General features: G+C 32.6%; 1 protein-coding gene across 1 annotated transcript in view; it reads left to right on the plus strand.

Annotated features, from left to right (window-relative positions):
• Positions 1–20,245, plus strand: part of LOC129222416 (cell adhesion molecule Dscam2-like) — a gene marked incomplete in the record, with an annotated part of 184,272 nt that overhangs the window by 58,767 nt on the left and 105,260 nt on the right. Inside the window, 4 exon segments of the mRNA XM_054856926.1 lie at positions 263–676; positions 7,061–7,222; positions 11,793–12,080; positions 15,623–15,742. Of these exon segments, the coding sequence (XP_054712901.1) occupies positions 263–676; positions 7,061–7,222; positions 11,793–12,080; positions 15,623–15,742 (984 nt within the window).

Raw genomic sequence — 20,245 nt, forward strand, 5'->3', positions numbered from 1 at the left:
TTTCATCGTCCACAGGTTGAACTAAATAAATACATATCTATTTATTCTATTAGTAAAAACTTCAGGTTCCACAATCATGAACTTACTGTCTGTACAAACTTACTGTCAATGTACCATCGAAAAAATAAAGCTTCTTAATTTTCATTTTCATTCAAAATCTTTATTCCTTCATTTTATCAAACGCTTCTTCAAAAGTATAGCACATGTTTCAACAAAAAACAATGATCTGACATAATAAGCACGAAAACTTTTCTCTTTTTAGACGTCCCACCTTACTTGCTGTCAGCATTTCCAGATACAACTGTCCATTCTGGTGAATTCGTGAGTTTAAAGTGCGTATCCGCCGGAAATTTCGTGCCTCGGGTGGTATGGACACTGTACGACACTCTTATCACTCCATCCTTGAGTTCCAGAACCAAAACCGGGGACTTCGCCACCCCACAAGGCCACGTCACCAGCTACCTCAATATTACGGATGCCAGAGTGGAGGACAGCGGAGTCTACCGGTGTGACGTCAGCAATGACGTCGGTGCCGTGTGGCACGCAGCAAGACTGAACGTGTATGGGGCTCCTTTTGTGCGGCCTTTTCCGAACATATCCGCAATATCCGGTCAGGAAGTAGTTTTGAATTGCCCTTATGGGGGCTATCCGATCAAAAGCATTACCTGGCAGAAAGGTAACTTTTCAACTTCAAGTAAACTTAACTGAAATGTTTCCATTAAAAATGCAATATTTTGATATACCTAAATTAAAATTTCACTAATCAATTTAATGCTAAAGAATTTATGTTTTTCTTTTGATTTTTGTGAGCTTCATTTTCTTATTTTCGTACTTTATCAGCGAGCTCATGCAATTCTCTTACATTTATTAATACACTTTTAACAATTACTACTTGTATATCTTCTTTTCTAATAATGAAGCTGAAAGTGTCGCTGTCTGTCAGAATCTCAATCTGTCAGGATCTCTGTGACGCGCATAGCGCCTAGACCGTTCGGCCGATTTTCATGAAATTTGGCACAAAGTTAGTTGTAGCATGGGGGTGTGCACCTCGAAGCGATTTTTCAAAAATTCGATGTGGTTCTTTTTCTATTCCAATTTTAAGAACAAAATTATCATAAGATGGACGAGTAAATTACGAAATTATCATGACGTGGAATGGGAGAGCGAATGAACATTGTCAATTCGTCATCCATTATTTTTAAATATACAGGCGAACCGAATGACCTTTTAATTTTCAACTACGGGCAAAGCCGTGCGGGTAACACTAGTAATAGGATAAAATAGCATGCGTAATACTAAAATGCACAAAGATTTTGATGAAGCCCTGGTGATTTACAATTAAATGATTTACTTTACATGTAACTTGTTAAAAAATAGTTAACATTATATAAATAGCTCAAATCAGTTAAACAAAGACTTAACTTATGAAAATGATACTGATGCATACTAAAATCTTGTTTTTTACTAAAACTGAATAAGAAGTGCAGTTGAAATTTCCTGAAAACGTCAATTTTATAGGTTTGTTACTCTTGCATCAATCTCAAATGTTAGAAAATATTAACTTGTTTCTTATAAATTTTTCTATTATCTCCGCTGTAAGAAGTTTTCTTGCCGGTAATAGTCCTGTATCCGCCTTTTGATGATCCGTTTTACTTATTTATATATATATTTTTTTAACACATTGAATTTAAGTTGAGTAAAAAAAATATCAAGATACAATTGAGAATTAATATTACGCAACTAATTAGAATTTTTTATAATGCCGGGTGTTTAAATTACCCTTAACTTTTATGCTTATACAACTTTGTATTTCACCGGTACATTCTCATACTTTACATGCACATTTAATATCAAACAGTGCAAATTAAAACTTGTATTTTTAAAAAAATATGTATTATTTATTTTAATTCTAAAGATTATTTCTACAAGTTTGGTTCACGCTAAAACTTATGAAATAAAATATGTATACGATTGCCTGGTTAGAACGCTCAAACATTGTAGTTTATCTTGCTATTTTCATATTTAGGCTGATTCTAAAGCTTCCAATCAAATTTAAATTTAAAAATGAGAAATAGGCGGTGTGCATCAGCTTTGTATGAATAACTTTTACCATGTTTTTTTTTCTCAATTTTTAATTATAATTTTATTGATTTAACCTCAGATTTAACCTAAATTTAAAGGTATTTCAGTCAACTGTAATTTTTGAGTGTTGTAATCAAGAATACTTTTAACGTGCACCAAGCTAATAGAAATAGTCTTTAGAAATTAAGAAAAAAGGAAAAAACGACATTTTAAAAATATTTTATTTTAAAGTTTTTCTTTAAATTTTAAGCGTTACATATTTTATATATTTATCTTAAATTAAATATTTTGAGTTCCAAATACTGCAATGTTGTGTGTCCAAATGTAAAAACAATTTTAATCACTATAGTAAAAAAAAAAAAAAAAAAACCTCATTCAACGCTTTTGAACCAAGACCTTACTGGAATAAAAAAAAGCTCGAAAATTTGCATTGTTTGAAAAGTGTACAATGTGCAAAATCCAATTATTGCGGTCTTCATGTACCCAGAAATACTGCGGGGTCATTTTGACAACTGGATGAAATTTGCATAGTTCCCTACATAATGTTGTATCTTTGTAAAAAAAAAAAAGGAATAAACATATTTAATATAAATGCAGTTTATTTATAGAATTTTCAGAAACTAGCAGCTCATCTTCTTTTCTATTTACAAAAACATGGTAAATGCTTCAAGTTCTTGCAAAGCTATATTCTAAGAGGCGTTTTCTGGTTTCTACTCTGTTTCAGCATCAGCAAATGCGTCTGCTTTTTTTTCCTCTCAAAAGGATCAAAATGACACCTGTCCAATCCTTTAGGCCTACCCCTTCAGTTTGTTTTTTGAAAAACAAATTGTCTTGAAAATTTTATCTGATTAAACAGCTAGGAAAAGTAAAAGAAGGATTAAGCATTTTATGAAAATACAGAAGAGGAGTTAGCAAAAAATTTTGTTTTAGGTCAAAATGACCCCTCCCGTAATTCTAGTGTCAAAGCCGAGATGTGAAATTCAAATTTTAAACAAAAACTCCTCAGTCGAGGCATAGAGTACACAAAAAGAGAGATTTGCTTTCATCCGAATACCTCCAACTACAGCAATATACTAAATATAAACATTTGCAGTACAAGAGAAAAAGGAAATGTTTTCCGCATAGAATTGTACCACATTGGCAAAAACCAAATATCTTCCTTGAAGAATCAATAACGATTTACCATCTGTATTTCTAAAAATATTGTGTTGCGGAAAAAAGTAACTGTAACACTAAGTAGATATGTTTTGTTTAACTGTCCACGGTTTGAGAAGTTTATGATAATTTTATGATAATGAAAGGAATCTAATTTCCTCGAACTTTGGACGTAAATTAAGCAGCGTCTTCCGTTCTGTCTCCGTCCGTTGAAGATTTATCCGTTCTCCATTAGGAATAAATTAACTGAAAGTTCATCCCATGGGCCTTTTATGAAAACCCGGACATAAGCTGATTACTAGCTGAATAATTAAAGGAGCAGATGCTTCGAATAAAGTTACGGTTAATTCAGTTCCAAGAGGAAATTACTAAAAGTGGAAAAATTTCATGAATGATTTTTGATGAAATCTCATAAATAGAGTTTTATGCGGACTGTATATTTATAGGAAAAAATGTTATCTGTATTTCTTTTCTTCTTCGTACTAAGTGTTCTTGATTTCCTTTTGTTTTTGAAATTTTCTCCTGCCGTAACCATAAGAAACAACGTAATTTAGCCCCAAATATTGCACGAAGTATGAGCTTGGGGGTGTACAGTAATCCAATGAAAACAAAGAGATTGAAAAATAGACAGTTCAAATAGTGAAAACAAAAAATTAACAAAAAATAAATAAGTTATAATCTTCTTTACTAATAATAAAGCTTAAAGTTTCTCTGTCTGGATTTCCGGAGGATGTCTCGATGTCTGGATCACTGTGACGCGCATAGCGCCTAGACCGTTCGGCCGATTTTCATGATATTTGGCACAAAGTTAGTTTGTAGCATGGGAGTGTGCACCTCGAAGCGATTTTTCGAAAATTCGATGTGGTTCTTTTTCTATTCCAATTTTAATGACAAAATTATTATAAGATGGAGGAGTAAATTACGACATTATCATAACGTGGAACCGCAACATGGGTACAAGCCAATTGGCGAGAAAATTCACCATACATTATTTGTAAATATACAGGCGAACCAAAAGACCTTTTAATTTTTCTATTACGGGCAAAGTCGTGCGGGTACCACTAGTATTAATTCAATTTCGAGACGAAATTTATTACAGTACTTCCTTCAAAGGAAAAACAATGTAAGGAAAATATTTCTCAAAAAAACCCGTATTAATATTTTTTCCAGTCCAAACGAAGCAGCTAAGCAATAAATTAGCTATAAATGTCATGTTAGAAGAATATGTAACGAATCAATGATTATACCTACAGAAAAGCCAATTAAACTTAATTCAGATAAAAAATGGGAAAACAGCGAAACAAATGTACTGAATATTACAAAATTAAAAGAAATACAGTCGACTCCCGCTACAACGCGATTCGACTTACGCGAAATGGCTATAACGCGAATTTTTCAAGAACCAAGAATTTTAGAGCTAACGCGAATTTTTCGCCCACAACTCGAACTTTTTTGGAAGGAAGTATCAGTTTCGTTATTGGCTACTAAATATTGATTTCATTAATGTTATTACATTCCTTTAAGCATCACTGACAGCCAAAGTTCTTACACCAAACTAGTCTAGTGCATCAAATAACTATCTAGCATCTTTCATTTATTTATTCTTTTCATTCTAAACATAAAATTTGATGAAATATAATGGCACTTTATTGTCACCTTTATCTAAAGTTTGTGAAGATGGAGGAAAAAAAAAAGAAAGTTTCCGATATTTTTTTTAAAGGCTAAGATTCTCGATATGCTGGAACAACTACAAAACGTCAACGGTAGCAGGACAATCAGTCTGAGTGACTCTTCCATACGTACAATTAAAAGTCAAAACGAAAAGATATCCTTAAAAGTTCAGAACTTAGTTTCATTCATTTTGTGCACCATAAAGTATTTCATGTTGAATAACAGTTTGTTATTTTTTTTAAATACAGTAAAAGTTCAGTTCCTTAAGCAAGAAACTGTAGTGTATGGTTAAGGAATGCTTTAGAGCTGTTTGAGGGGTGTATTTAAGTGTCTAAAAGTATTTGGTATGCTTTAAAAAAATTGTATGCATATATTTTTCCACAACACGAAATTTCGACTTACGCGAGGAGTCTTGGAACGCATCCCTCGCGTAAGTCGTGATTCGACTGTAGGGTAATAATTGACTCTTGGTGTTAAAAATGAGTCAATTTTATTCAAGTCTCAAAATCTTAAGCCCCATAACCGTAAGTAGTCTTTCATTGTTAAAATATGTATAAGTCTGCGGCACTCCCAGAATACTTCTAAGAGCTTTTGAACTATTTCCCAGTGCTGCCTCAAATTTAGCAGCCAGTGTTTAGGATCATACTGAGTCTAAACTTTATGGCATTTTATGCTAGTAACCTTTTATCTTTGCGCAAAACTTAATAAGTGCGTAAAAGCATTGTACTTCTTGTTAAGAGTAATACGTCTATCTGCTTGAGTTAGTTAAGCAGCATATTTAAATTTGCTTTTGCGATAATTATGTCATTTCCATCGTATCTTTTCAGTTTTCCCTACATTTTTTTAATCATCTTCAGCCGTGCATTGCTATTGATCCAAGCAATTTTTTAGCAAGAGCGATGGCACATCCCTTAAATGCTGTGGAATACCCCCCCCCCCCCCCCCCACCACACACACACACTAAGAAAAAAGAGGAAAACGCTCCTTAACGCAATTTCTAAAAAATGTCAATGCTGCGCGTCATGAACGCCCTCTCGTGAAAACCTCTTACAATACATTTTTCTGAAGCAGAATATTTTTTTTACCCAAAATTTAAAGACGTTAAGTCAGTTTGAAAAAAAAATAGAATACTTTTTGGATTATCCGTAAATAGTCTTGTAATTTATATATATATATATATATATATATATATATATATATATATATATATATATATATATATATATATATATATATATATATATATATATATATATATATATTATTGTGAGGATATATGCTCCCTAGCAAATATCCTCACAAGTGTTTGAGCATCAGTCGAGCTTAGGTCTAGCATGCAGAAAAAAAAAATCTGTTTTCTACCAAGTCGAGTAAATTTTAATTTTGAGTTGAACGTTTTGAAGCTTATTGTGAATAAATAATACTTAGTTTAAAAAAAAATCAAATATATAAAAACTGGCAGAATTTTATCCTTTTTTTTTTTTGCGAACTGCTTTTGTATGAACTGAAATGTTATTAAATATTTTTGCACGTTTTTTTTACTGTGTCTCACAAAACGTGCTTGAAAATACTGTCTCAAAACCTTTAGTATATTCAGGCTATTTAGTTTTGAAAATCACCTTTTAAGTTTTAATTGAGTTACAAATTCGTATCGTATAGCTTACAATCTATGGTAGTGCAGTCTTCACGCCTGTTCAGCTTTTACCTTATACACTATTCAGTCTGTAATAAATTTTCGTTATTTTAACGACGGTAAGACATGTTCAAAACACTAACACAATCACGTTAAGTTTCAAAATAAATATGCGTAAACGTAACCTCTGACCGTGGCACGTCTGCGCAAGCGACTTGGACTCAAAAAAAAAAAAAAAATAAATAAATAAATAAATAACGGTTAAAAACACAAACTGAGCAACAACCGAATATACCAATTTTGACTTAATTAACTGCTTCATAAAACCACTATGCCTAAAATTTTCTAGCTTTAAACATAAAATTTAGAAAATTCATTAAAAAAAAACTCCTTGTAAACGTGCCCCAGTCTACACTATATAACGACGGAGCCGTTATCTTTTTTTTTTACCCTTGTACTCTTAACTGACAGTAGCACATTATAATTTATGGAAAATGAAGGATTTCTGTTTAATTTCAGGAGGGATCATTTTACCCCTGGACCGAAGACACCGGATAAACAATTCAAAATCTTTAGTGATGAATGACGTTCAAAAAGCAGCCGACGAAGGCGAATATACGTGTGTTGTGAAAGATGTTGAAGGCGTTACAGCATCCGGATCGACATTTGTATCAGTCGTTGGTAAGTGGAGAGTACAAAACCACTAAGCATGCATTCTAAATGCGAATTAATTTTACGTGATGCCAGTGAAATTTATGAGTGCTACTTTTCAACTAATGTGTGGAATATTTAATAAATTACTTTGAATAACACACGACAAAATCTCACATGGAAAATTAAAATTCCCATCGGCTGCTAAAGATGGGTGATTTTTTCTTTCTTTCAAAATTATTCGAAGTCTTTTTTTTTTTTTTTTTGAGCAATCACGATTGCTTATTGTTCTCACTTGACGGTTTTGATGTTTCTATGATTTTATTTTCCACGCGCCTTCCTCTGCACCTTCACCGTCGACCGGAACCTTCCGGTGCTGATGCTTCAGCGAATACTATCTCCAGGTTGCGACTATATCCTACACAAACACGCATACAGATACATACACATATACACACGCGCGTACATACACACACCTACACATACACACACATATACACACACGCGTACATATACACACCTACACATACACACACATATACACACACGCGTACATACACACACCTACACATACACACACGCGTACATGCACACACCTACACATAAACACATGCGTACATACATACACACACATGCCTGCACACAGACATAAACCCACGCCTACATGCACGTACACTCGTGATTGCGAAAAACATAATTTGAATTCAAGATGTCAAAATTATTTTTTATTTATTTATTTATTTATTTATTTTTGTCAATTTCGGTTTTAACTCTAGAGAATATTTTTGTATTGTATTTGAAAAACTGCTATTTTAATATTTCTAATTATTTTTATTAAACACTTTTCATAAGCTCCCTTTCGGAGTTTTTTGAACTTTATTTTTGTTGCTTAAGTTTTACCAGATTAAAAAATATATATATTAGCCAAATTTTGAGTAAGTAATTAAATTTATATTTGATGGTAAGCTTGAAGTATTTGTGTGCTGTGTTCACAATTAAATTTAATGCATTTTCCTTCAATTCATTTTTACGAATGTCGTTTTAATCTACTTAAAGTAACAACACGATCGAAAGCCCAATTCAACATACACTATTTCCCAAACTTCAAGAATTAAAAACAAAACTTCTATCTAATTTAACACGTTTTGAAAAAAAAAAAACTTGCTGGCCTACACTGTCGTAAAAGTATCTTTAAAAAATCATGAAAGAAGACCACCGAATACACATTGGTAAAATATGGCTAAAATTCAAATAAAATAAAAAATGATAATTCGAATATTAAATATATTTTTAAAAAATATTGGTCTACTCTTCGGTATACATTTTGGAAAAGGTATATATGAAAGTACAGCAAAGGTCAGTCTTTACGTAGTGCCAGGTATATATCCTGACAAGACGATCACTGTTATTTTTCAGTAAAGCAGTTATACCGGTTAAAGCATGCGATGTTGGACTGTAGAAGCACCACTGGCCTATCGGAAGCTTTTGGAAAGTTTTTCGAGACATATATACTAGGTTAAATAAATACCTTTGTACTGAACAGTAAAGTAAGAAACTATTTTGAGGAACAGTTCTGACTTAGTTAATGATCTTAAAGCAGCTCCATATTTTTCCAATATTTGGCTCCTATATCTTTAATACTATTCCCTTCCCCATCCAATTTTTCTATTTTACATATTTTTTCCCATTAATTTTTCTCTATCTTGCTTTGTTTATTTTTACCTTTCTGTCTTGGTTGACATCCCCCCCCCCCTTTTTTCACGAAAATTTTTATTTCTGTTTATTTTTATTTTTTTCTTTCCATTCAGCTTTTCCTTTCTTGAGTTTCATGGTTATTTGCTTTTTCTTTTTCTTTTTGCTTGAGATTTGGCTTAATCTTTGTCCAATTGAATTCTTTCTTTCTGGGTTTATTGTACCTTAGAAAAAGCTCTTGGCCTTTGCTTGCATTTCTATTGGTTCTTATCGTTTTATAATTTTCTCATTGATGTTTGTTTAATCCGCTATTTTTATCTTTTAAGCTGCAGGCTTATCTGCTCTTGGCTTTTGTCGGATGTCTTTTCATCCATAAGCTCATTACTTTTTGCATTGAAAAAGGCGTTCCCTATAACGCCGAAACACGTGTCTGCTGTAATCGGCAATTTGTGCTTTTTTGACGTTGCTGTTTCTTACTTTATATATACTAGTGTTTCCAATCCGCGCCAGTCTCAGTCCTGCGAGCTTTCGGGGTTGTAAGGAGCTAATCCTGCGGGATTCCGCGAAATTGTTTACAAACGCGTTCAAACATTGCATTCAGGCTATTCCATCCGATTTTACACTCTGTAATACAGTTTCTCAATTTCTTCTAAAGCCCAATTTTGTCCCAATTACTGAACGCCTAACACTGAAACCTCAAAAATACCACTTCATTCTCAGAAAAATGCACTCAATTTCTGTTGTTTTCTTAGATGGTAAATATAACGTTCATTATATGAGATATGAAATTTTTCTTGCAGGAAGGTGAATTAAACCAGATGATTAAAACTTCAGATGATGCTTGTAAAAATAGTCCTCTTATGGACGGCAAAAATTGGAAAACGATTGCATGTAAATCTTTGCGGAATTGGAAATAATCCCTCTATGTATTATGTGGGATTCCGCAGGATTCGGGATCTGGACTGAGGAAATAGAAACACTAATATGTACACAAGAAAATTATTAATTTAAATTGAGTTTAAAGAATGATTACTCCGTCTTACTTCACTTACAGAAAGTTGCTTTTCGAGGGGGTTAGACAAAAAAAAAAGTCAAAATATGTAATTCTACTTTGTACATAGCATTAAAAAAGAAGATCAGAAACATTGTGATGTGTTTTGTTCGGAACAAGTACTGATAATACTCTATACAGAAATAAAATCCATTACTTACAAAGAAACTAAAAAAACTCAATCGAAAATGTTTTAGCAATACTTAGTTGTCTTCTTTTTTATTCGAATTATCAAAAAAACTCAAAAAACAATACAACGCAAAAATACTTACATAAAATTAATTTGCAATCTATTTTTAGATTTATATTTTAATATTTTTCCTGGAACAACTTTCACAGTCTACTTGAAAAGCATAGATTACAAAAATAACCAATGTCACATTACCAATATCCTTTCCAACTATTCTTTCTTTGCTAGCTGCTGACAACGAATACCATCAGTTGAAAACAAAACTTTATTAAAGCAACTTCATCTGTTACCGCTTGTTGCCATAAATCGCCACTTGCTATGTGCGTGACCAAAACAGTTTAAGCCCCTCCACGTTTTCATTCGCATTGGTTGTATATTCCCAGTAACTATCCAAAATGTTATCAGCCGAGCGATGACACAGTCATTTGTTATCAGGATTGCATATTTGTTTCGAATATGAGGATGGAGGATTTGTTTGAATTAAGGTTTATTTTTAGACACACACAAGAGGAGAAATCAGATATATATTTCAAAGAGGAAAATTAAATAAATATTAATGTTTTTGTTATTTGTTGTGTATGTGTTGTAAAAAATATTATTAACGAACTCAACCATTTTTTCGTTAAAAAGTATTTATACAATACGATTTGTTTAATGCATTTTATTCAGCATTAAATTTTAATTAAATATAGCAATGCGCATAATTTTTAGCTGAAAACAGGAAGCACTGAACTTGAAAGCTCAGTTGCAGTTGTAGGCCTTTGCTTACCACTAGCCTTTTTTTCTATGAAATATCAATTTGTTGTGGTTTTAAACCCGTGTCTCATTGTTCAGAAATATTTTCAAATGTTAATTATGTGCATTGAATTCAAATCTGTATCACAAAGTTTCATTTATTTCTCATTACGTTTTCACTAAAATATAATTTTATGCAACATAATGTTTTAACTAGACTTTGATCGTATTTTAAGTAACATTACATTTCAATTAATGCAAAGTGTATTTGTTTTTTGAGCAATCACGATTGCTTATTGTTCTCACTTGACTGTTTTTGACGTTCCTTTGATTTTTCCCACCGCCACCCTCCGTACCATCACCGTCGACGGGCTCCTCACGATGCTGCTCCTATAGCGAAAGCTGTCTCCAGGTCGCATCCATGTCCTACACACACGCGCATACATACACAACTACACACACACACACACACACACAAACGCATACACACATACACAAACACACATACAAACACATACACACACGCATACATACAGACACCCACATATAAACACACAACTGTCCACACATTCATACCTGGACACAGACACAAACACATATGCCTACACACACATACACATATCCCCCCACGCACATTCATACACACAACTACCCACACACTTATGCCAGCACACAGACGCAAACACACATGCCTACAAACACATACACATTAATAATATTTTTTAAGTTGCATTAGTTATGCGTAAGTACTAACACATTATTTGCAGTATATTTTCAGTTGCATTAGTTATGCGTAAGTACTAACACATTATTTGCATTATTTTTTCAGTTGCATTAGTTATGCGTAAGTACTAACACATTATTTGCATTATTTTTTGAGTTGCATTAGTTATGCGGAAGTACTAACACATTATTTGCATTATATTTTTCAGTTGCGCCAGTTATAGATGCTCAATACTTTCCCGATACCATTACTGCAAATCAGGGAGAGCGTGCGAAAATCATCTGCAGCGTAACCACAGGCGACCCTCCAATCAGGTTCAAGTGGTTAAAAAACGGAACCCCATTCTCAGCATCAGGAAAAACATCCATTCAACTGCTTGAAGATTCCTCCGTTGTTGTATTCCGTCGAATCAAATCCAGTGACAGAGGACAATACACTTGCGTAGCTACTAATATTGCTACGTCTGCGAATATGACCACTCAACTAGTTGTGAATGGTGAGAAAATAAACATTTGTTTAAACTTGAAAACTATTTTCGGAGGTAATGTAATTTCTGCTTCCCAGAAAAAAAAGTTAAATGATTGATGTTATGCTTAGATAGTGCTATTGAATACCACAGTGGCTTTTCTAGAATAATTTAATATTTCCCCCTAATTTTATATATTTACAGTAATTTCTGTATGCTTGTAACATAAATTTCTCGCTAGTAATGCACATTTTGTTACATCTGCGTATAATAACGATATGAGTACAAAGTGAAGGTTTTATTTTTTAAGAAATATAATTACTAATATTGTATAAACTATTTTTCTTGAATACTGGCGTAAGTTACAAGTTTTTCCTTCAATTACGAAACTTAAAGATCAATACATGAAATACACCGCCAGCTCAGTCATTTCCCGCCGAGGACTGCAGGTTCGTGCTTATTAGCACTCATCAGCCCGGCATAGGAAAGTGACTGAGCTGGAGATGGAAAACCCCTTAAGGAAGCCAAGAGTGCCAAACAAACTGGTATCTATTATTGAATTAGCGCAGACCAGACTCTTTTGGCTTCCTTAAGAGGTTTTCCATCTTCAGCTCAGTCACTTTCCTATGCCGGGCTCATGAGTGCTAATAAGCACGAAACTGCAGTCCTCGGCTGGAAATGACTGAAAAAGGCGGTGTATTTCATGTATTTCTGCTTTGGCCCTGGCTATTGGGCGGTAATTTACTGAATATTAAAGATCAATGTTTAGCGCTGTAATTGTTAAACTGTACCTTTTTTCAGAGATTGCAAATTTATTATCATTTGCATTCTATTTATCATTCGTACAAGTGTCAACGGCAAATAAGGATTCAATAGGGCTTGTGTTCTCTTTTGGAGTTTTATTGGTTGGAAGTGCTTTTTCTGGTGAGGTTAATGCAAAGCAATTCCATCATTTACAATTTTAGCTCCAGCTCCAAAAAACAAATCGCAACACTTTTTTGGGATAGTGATAATGATAAAAAAGAAAAGTTGGTTTATCAGAATATTCTATTTCAACCTAATTTCCTCGTAAAAATAAAATCTATATTTTTTAAAATGATTTTATTAGTGTTTCTATCACTACCTTGAATCTTATAAATGTTAGCAAAATATTTAACCATGCTGTTTCTAAATAACACTCACTTCAAATTTTTTTTAGTTTTATTAAGGGTAATGTACTATAGTGATCGAATTAATTGGGACAAAGATATTTTTTCGGGGACTTACAACTTGCTTCCCAGTTAGCGCCAGTATGTTCCCTAAGCAATTCTATATGTCTTATTGTCATTTGGATGTGAGTTTTGACTTCTTGAAACTACAGTGCTGGCCAAATTATTAGACTAAGACTGTTTTAAAAGCAAGTTCTTTATTGATTACATTACTATAGACACATTAACAAACATTAAAATAATTATATATTTAGTATGCATTCCCTTGTTCTTGATGAGCATTTTAAGTCTTTTTGGCATAGTTTTCACAAGGTTCACACCGTTTTTTAATTTTTTAAAAAAGGAGGTAAAAAATTGTTTAAACTCACTATCATATATACTCACATACACATACTCACTAATTACCTAAAACTAACTTTAAATAAAACAGAACACCCTAATAAAAAGAACTAGAGAACGGTTTAAGCTGATTGAGGTTATGTTCCTGGTAGGAAGATAAACAAAGTACATAAACAAAGCAGACAGTGCTGCCACCTGCAAACATTAAACTATGCTAAAATAACGTAATAATCAGTGTACAGTATGCACTGTACTTTAACAGTAAAATAAATAGTATTTTAGTGCAAATAGTGTACAAAAAAAAAAAAAAAAGACTCTTAAGTCTAGCAATTTGGCCAGCACTGTAGTTTAGATGAGAAATTGGGATATTGAAAAATTCACCAGTTTGTTTCTGTGAGGGGAGGCACATTTTCCATTCTTGTATTATATTGTACGAAATAGGGATGCAACGGCTAGAGAATTGTGTTTTTTACAGCTATAGATGCGTGACTGTTAAGTACGATTATCTTTGCTTACTTCCTAGGAGTTACATAATTTTTTAGCGTACTAAAACATTATATTCCTCATAGCGAACAATAAATGCAAAATATAACTTCCTCTTCTTAGTTATCTCAGAAAAAATCTGATGTATTGTGCAATGTTCATAATATCTCATCTAAACCAGTTTTAAGCAATCAAAAATGACATCCAGATCGCATTAAGCAGATACAACTCCTTAGTGGAACTAGCTGGCAGTCAACTTGAAAGTCCGCAAAAATAGCTTTGTTTTAATTTATTTAAACACTATAGCAATTCATTTTTAATAGTTTTCAAATCATTATTTTCTACGAAAAATATCAGATGACACAAATACTCAGGTTTTTCAGAGAATGACTCTTTAATGTTCTTTTTACCTTCTTCATGTTTTTTCAAAGCTCATTAAAACCTAGGTTTTTTTTTTTAAATACTTTTTTCAGTATTATATGATTTGCATTGTATTTTTTACAAATAATAACGTAAAGTAGAGGGATGCAACGGAGCTAGCTGGCAGTCAACTTGAAAGTCTGCAGAAATAGCTTTATTCTAATTAATTCAAACACTATAGCAACCAATTTTCAGTAGTTTTCAAATCATTATTTGCTACGAAAAATATCAGGTGACACAAATTCCCAGTTTTTTCAGAGAATGACTCTTTAATGTTCATTTTACCATCTTCACGTTTTTTCAAAGCTCATTAAAACATACGTTTTTTTTTTAAATATTTTTTTCAGTACCCTGTGATTTGCATTGTATTTTTTACTAATAATAACGTAAGGCACTATTAATTCGTTTACAATTGTTGTAACCAAATGTTTCTTAAGATGTCTAAGGACCCTTAACCTTCAATTTTTTTTAATTTTCTGTAAAAAAAATATGCTATGAATAATTTAATTCTGAACAATTTATATTTTAACTAAAAACAAAAGTTAATATTAAAAAAAATATTTTTCACCAAAATTTTGATATTAATTTATAAATTTCAAAGAAAAAAAATAAATAATTTTTAAAAAATAAATAAATTTAGGTTCAAATCATAAAACTAAACCAGGCAAGCATGCACAAAAAGTTTTACTGAAATATATAAGAAACTTTTTGAGATATTATGCGCGCAAAATGAGAAGACTTAAAAAACGCAACCTGAGAAAAAGAGGCTTAAACAGCTGCTGTTAACATAAATCTCTACGGGGAAAGGTTACGCATTATTTCGATAACTTGAAAAGTTTTTTACGTATGGTAATAAATAAGGTATCAATTTTTTCAGAATTAAATTAGGCATAACATGTATTTTTTTTTCCATAAAATCGAATATTTTGAAGGTTAAGGGTTTTTTTCAAATTTGCTGTCCGTTTTAGTTCCGAGACAAAATTTAGTATTTAAACCACCTTCCACCTAGTAAACAATAGAACCTTTGTTGTGTGTGATACTGACACCTGGCATCCGGGAGTTAAAACGCTCCAAATTCCTGATAAAGCCGATCTGATAATACATTGCATATTTATTTAACAGTGCCTCCCATTTGGATGGCAGAGCCGGTGAATACATCAGCGATATTGGGCAGCAGCGCCTGGATGAATTGTTCCGCCGAAGGATTTCCAGCTCCCAGTGTTATCTGGAGGAAGGCGAGAGGTAGGTGACGAATTATGCATGGAAATTGGAAACTGTGTCAATGGAAATTTTAGCCGGAGATAGCAAATGCATCAACGGGCATTATCTACCTTTTGTGAGTCCCGAAGAGATTTCAGCTGTTTGCCAATCGATATTTACTAACTGTTGAGGAATTGCAGGCATTCATGGGCAGAGCCTTCGGTAAATATAATTTCGTGGGAAATAAACAATTAGGCTGAAAGCAGTTTCAGGCTCTGCAATCCCATTCGTTTTGTTTTATAATGAGTTCTTATGCTTTTACAATAAAACATATTTCGAAATGATAGCATTTTTGAATTGCTGGCTTCAAATCTGTAACTCAGAGGCAGTTCAAAAATTTCGATTTAGTGAATTGTAAATAGAATCCTATTCTGCGTCGTGCCATGGGAACGTAATCCTCAAAATAATATCCTTTTCTATTTTTTACCAGGGTTAATAAAGCTCGCGTCCCATCCTTAGCATGCGCCAGAAAAAGTTTTTCCCCCTCTCCTGTAAAAACGTAGGTAATTTTTTGATAAAATGTTACATCCTTCTGGCTCTGAGGTACAGAAATAATAAAGCATACAAATCATTACGATTAAAATGAAAAACCAACGTAAATAAAGCACAAATTTTGAAGAAAATTCAGCATATAGCTATTTCAAGGATAAAGTCTTTCAAGGCTTTCAAGGGCAAAGTCGCGATAGAAAGTTCTCTCGCGACTTTCGGTTCCATTGGTGAGCTTTTTGCACTGATGAAGAGGCTCCATTGTAGCCTTGAAATAGCTATATGCTGTATTTTCTTCAAAATTTGTGCTTTATTTACGTTGGTTTTTTTCATTTTAATCATATTGTGGCACAAAACTTATATGATTATTTTTCATTTATACAAATCATTAGTCTAAGTTTTTACTTATACTACAGGGCGTTTATGAAGTCTAGCACTGAAAAATAAAATTTATGTAAGGAAAACTGCATACGTTGTATACATAATACCTTTCTTACTTTGATACATACATAATTTAGTTTTCTTCTCTATTCGTACAATGTTAGCCCAAGGAATGTATGTAGGGCTAACGTCGAAATCTAAAAATGACGTCCATGAAAGAAAAATCTCCCATGGGAACCATGGGGGGGGGGGGGGGGGAACAGATGGTCAATTGCCCAGAAACTTTGGTTTTAAAACATATTTTCAATTCCAGTATGACAGCTTACATCGATATAAAGATTGGTTATCTTCAAACCTTCACCCGCCAGAATATTAGTTGTGGCTGCGCTAGTGTTTTTTGAAAATCGTCTAAATTTTCCCACAACTATGAAAGTGCATAAACCAACAGTATTACAAGTAGAAGTGCATTAATGTTGTAGGAAAAGCTTTTTGAGGTATAAGTCAAAATATTTGAAAAAATAAATAAATAAATCTTCAATAGAGTTTTTTAAAGAATTGCCCTTATCAGTAAAAACTTTATTACCTGGCTGCAATATTTTAAAAACCATGAAATAAAAAAATTATTCCACAGCTTTAAATATTATTATATAGATAAAATAAATGATTTTACTCTTTATTTTTTGAAGTTTTACTTCTTACAGCAAGATGAAAACGAAATTGTAACATACAATCGAAGTGACGAAATGAAAGTAAACCGAATTCATAAGTTAGCGATATTTAGCTAACACCTTGCTATTCCAAATCTAGTGTCAGTTCAACGATGCCGGTAATGTAAGACGACATTCAAGTATAAATTCATGTTACTGTTAATAATTCTACTCTGTGAATAGTTCTACACGGCAAAACAGAGGTATCATTACCTTCTTAGCTAATTTTAATACACATATACAATTCAATACATAGTTAGTGTGTTAATTATGAACAAGCTGATGTATTTTCAATTTTTTTCCAAAAAATTGTGCGCACATATCTTTGCTTTAATTTTTATTCGGAAATTAAAAAAGAAAATATATTAATTCAATAAAAAGTAGTCAAAGACAAATTTCGAAAAAAATTCTGAGATATAGCATATAATTTTTTTTAATCACATTTTTCGCAGTATTTTTTTTTCTTTCTTTTTTTTTTAAATGTGATTTAAAAAAAATTATATACTATATCTTAGAATTTTTTTCGAAATTTGTCTTCGACTACTTTTTATTGAATTAATATATTTTCTTTTTTAATTTCCAAATAAAAATTAAAGCAAAGATATGTGTGCACAATTTTTTGGAAAATTGGCCAAGAATATTTTGAGTTTGATATTTGGGCGATTTAAAGCAACCCTTTAAAAAAAATAATAATTAATTTAAATATTTTTTATATATATTTATGTTATGATTTTGCTCATTACATAATGAGATTCTTCAATTTTTGCACTGATTACATAGATGGTAAATCAATAGATTCCTCTTAATTTTTCACTGATTTACATAGATGGTAAATCAATAGATTCTTCTATATTTTTCACTGATTTACATAGATGGTAAATCAGAGCAAAAAATTTCAAAGTTCTAAAGTGTTTTACGTCCCCCCCCCCCCAAATGCGTCCCGGACCTCCTTAAAGTAAAAACCATTTTAGAGTTCCCCTTTTAAAAAGGAATGGGAAAAACTAGTTGAATTCATCCACATTCCCATTTTCAGGGAGATAGATAAAGGAAAAAAAAACTGGTCAGGCACTCATATTAATCCCATACATCAATGTCCCGATCAATGATCTGACAATCGTTGCTGCAATTCGTCTATACCACTTCCATGGAAAAATAAGATGCATTCATCAAGTGTACTGCCGGGGGCAGGCAAACGGCACTAACTTCAGAAATGAATTTTCGAGATGCTTGAAGAAACGCGTCTTGGATTCAATGGAAATGTTGGAATTAGACGTTTTGTTCGCGCTTTCTTTAAGGAGAAACCAAATGAGCAAGTTTGTTCAAAAAGTCTAATGTACAACAGATAACAAAAACACAAAAAAAAGAAAGAAATTAAAAACTTGCTGTTAATTTTGTGTACCTGGCCACGGCAGTATACTTCCGTTTGCAGGTATAAGGGCAATAACTGCAAATTTTTCATTTTTCATTTTTTGAGCAATCCCGATTCCTTATTGTTCTCACTTGACTTTTTTGATGTGCTATCATTTTATTTTCCCGCTAGCACCCTCTGCCAGCACCACCGTGGACCGGCTCCTCACGATGCTGCTCATATAGTGAAAACCGTCTCCAGGTTGCGTCCATATGCTACACACACGCGCATACATACACAACTACACGCACACACAAATACATACACCTACACACACATACACAAACACATACACACACACAAACACATACACACACTCAAACACATACATACACACACGCATTCATACAGACACCTACACATATACACACACCTACACACAACTACCCACACACTCATCACACTCATGCCTGCACACAGACACAAATACATATGCCTACACTCAAGTACACATTCCCCACCACACACAAACACTCATACACACAACTACCCACACACTCATACCTGCACACAGACACAAACACACATGTCTTCATACACACACACACACTCGTGATTGCGAAAAACATAATTTGAATTCAAGATGCCAAAAATTCTTTTTTTTTTTTTTTTTTTGCATTTTTGTCATGTATTGTACGTCATCATTATTGTTTAGTCTCACTTATTTGATTCCCGCTGAAAAAAAAAGGTGAAAAAAAAAGTCTAATTCCAACATTTTCCTGTTATTAGTATTGAATTCACCATACGTTTCTCCAAATATCTCGAAAAACTCATTTCTGCAAATACTGCCGTTTACCTACACACAGCAGTATACTGGTGAGTAGGTTTTTTTTAATAAACAATAATTACATTTATAACTACATAAAAAAATGTATTATTGCTGAAAACTGCATCTGAAATATCTCTGTAGCTTTCAGTTATCCATAAAATTTGAGAGATAGTTTAAAACGCCCTCAGAGATATATTAATTAGCAAACAATTAGTTATTCCAAGGAAGAGTTTTTTTAGTTTACCAAAAATAACAAGCAGAATTCATTTGATAGGTTGAATGCGACACATTTTTAAACTGGTTAACGGCTTTAATAAACAAAAACATTTTTTAAGAACAACCTTGAGAGATACAATGTGAATCGATTTTGTTTTTGACGCGATTTTTTAATTTGTATCACATCAAAAAGAGCTCGTGTTAAATCCTTCCTTGAGTTCATTGAGCGGCACTAAAATTGTACAAACTCGAGTATCACTAAAATGCTTTAAACGCCTCTATACTTTCACATGTGTCAAGGAAAAATTGAGGAAAGCATAGTTTATTACTATACTTTCCGACATTTAACCTTTCATCATTTCACTTAAGTCTTTGATCACTCAAAAGACGCGGAATTTAATTTTATTGCACTAAGCAATTTTTTTCTACTGATTTTCATTGATTTTTCTCTAAAGTAATTGATGCCATCAACAATAAAACTCGCGCCATGGCATGATAAATTTTGTTGACTATTGAGA

Source organism: Uloborus diversus, chromosome 5 (genome assembly GCF_026930045.1).
Source record: "Uloborus diversus isolate 005 chromosome 5, Udiv.v.3.1, whole genome shotgun sequence".
NCBI lineage: Eukaryota > Metazoa > Arthropoda > Arachnida > Araneae > Uloboridae > Uloborus > Uloborus diversus.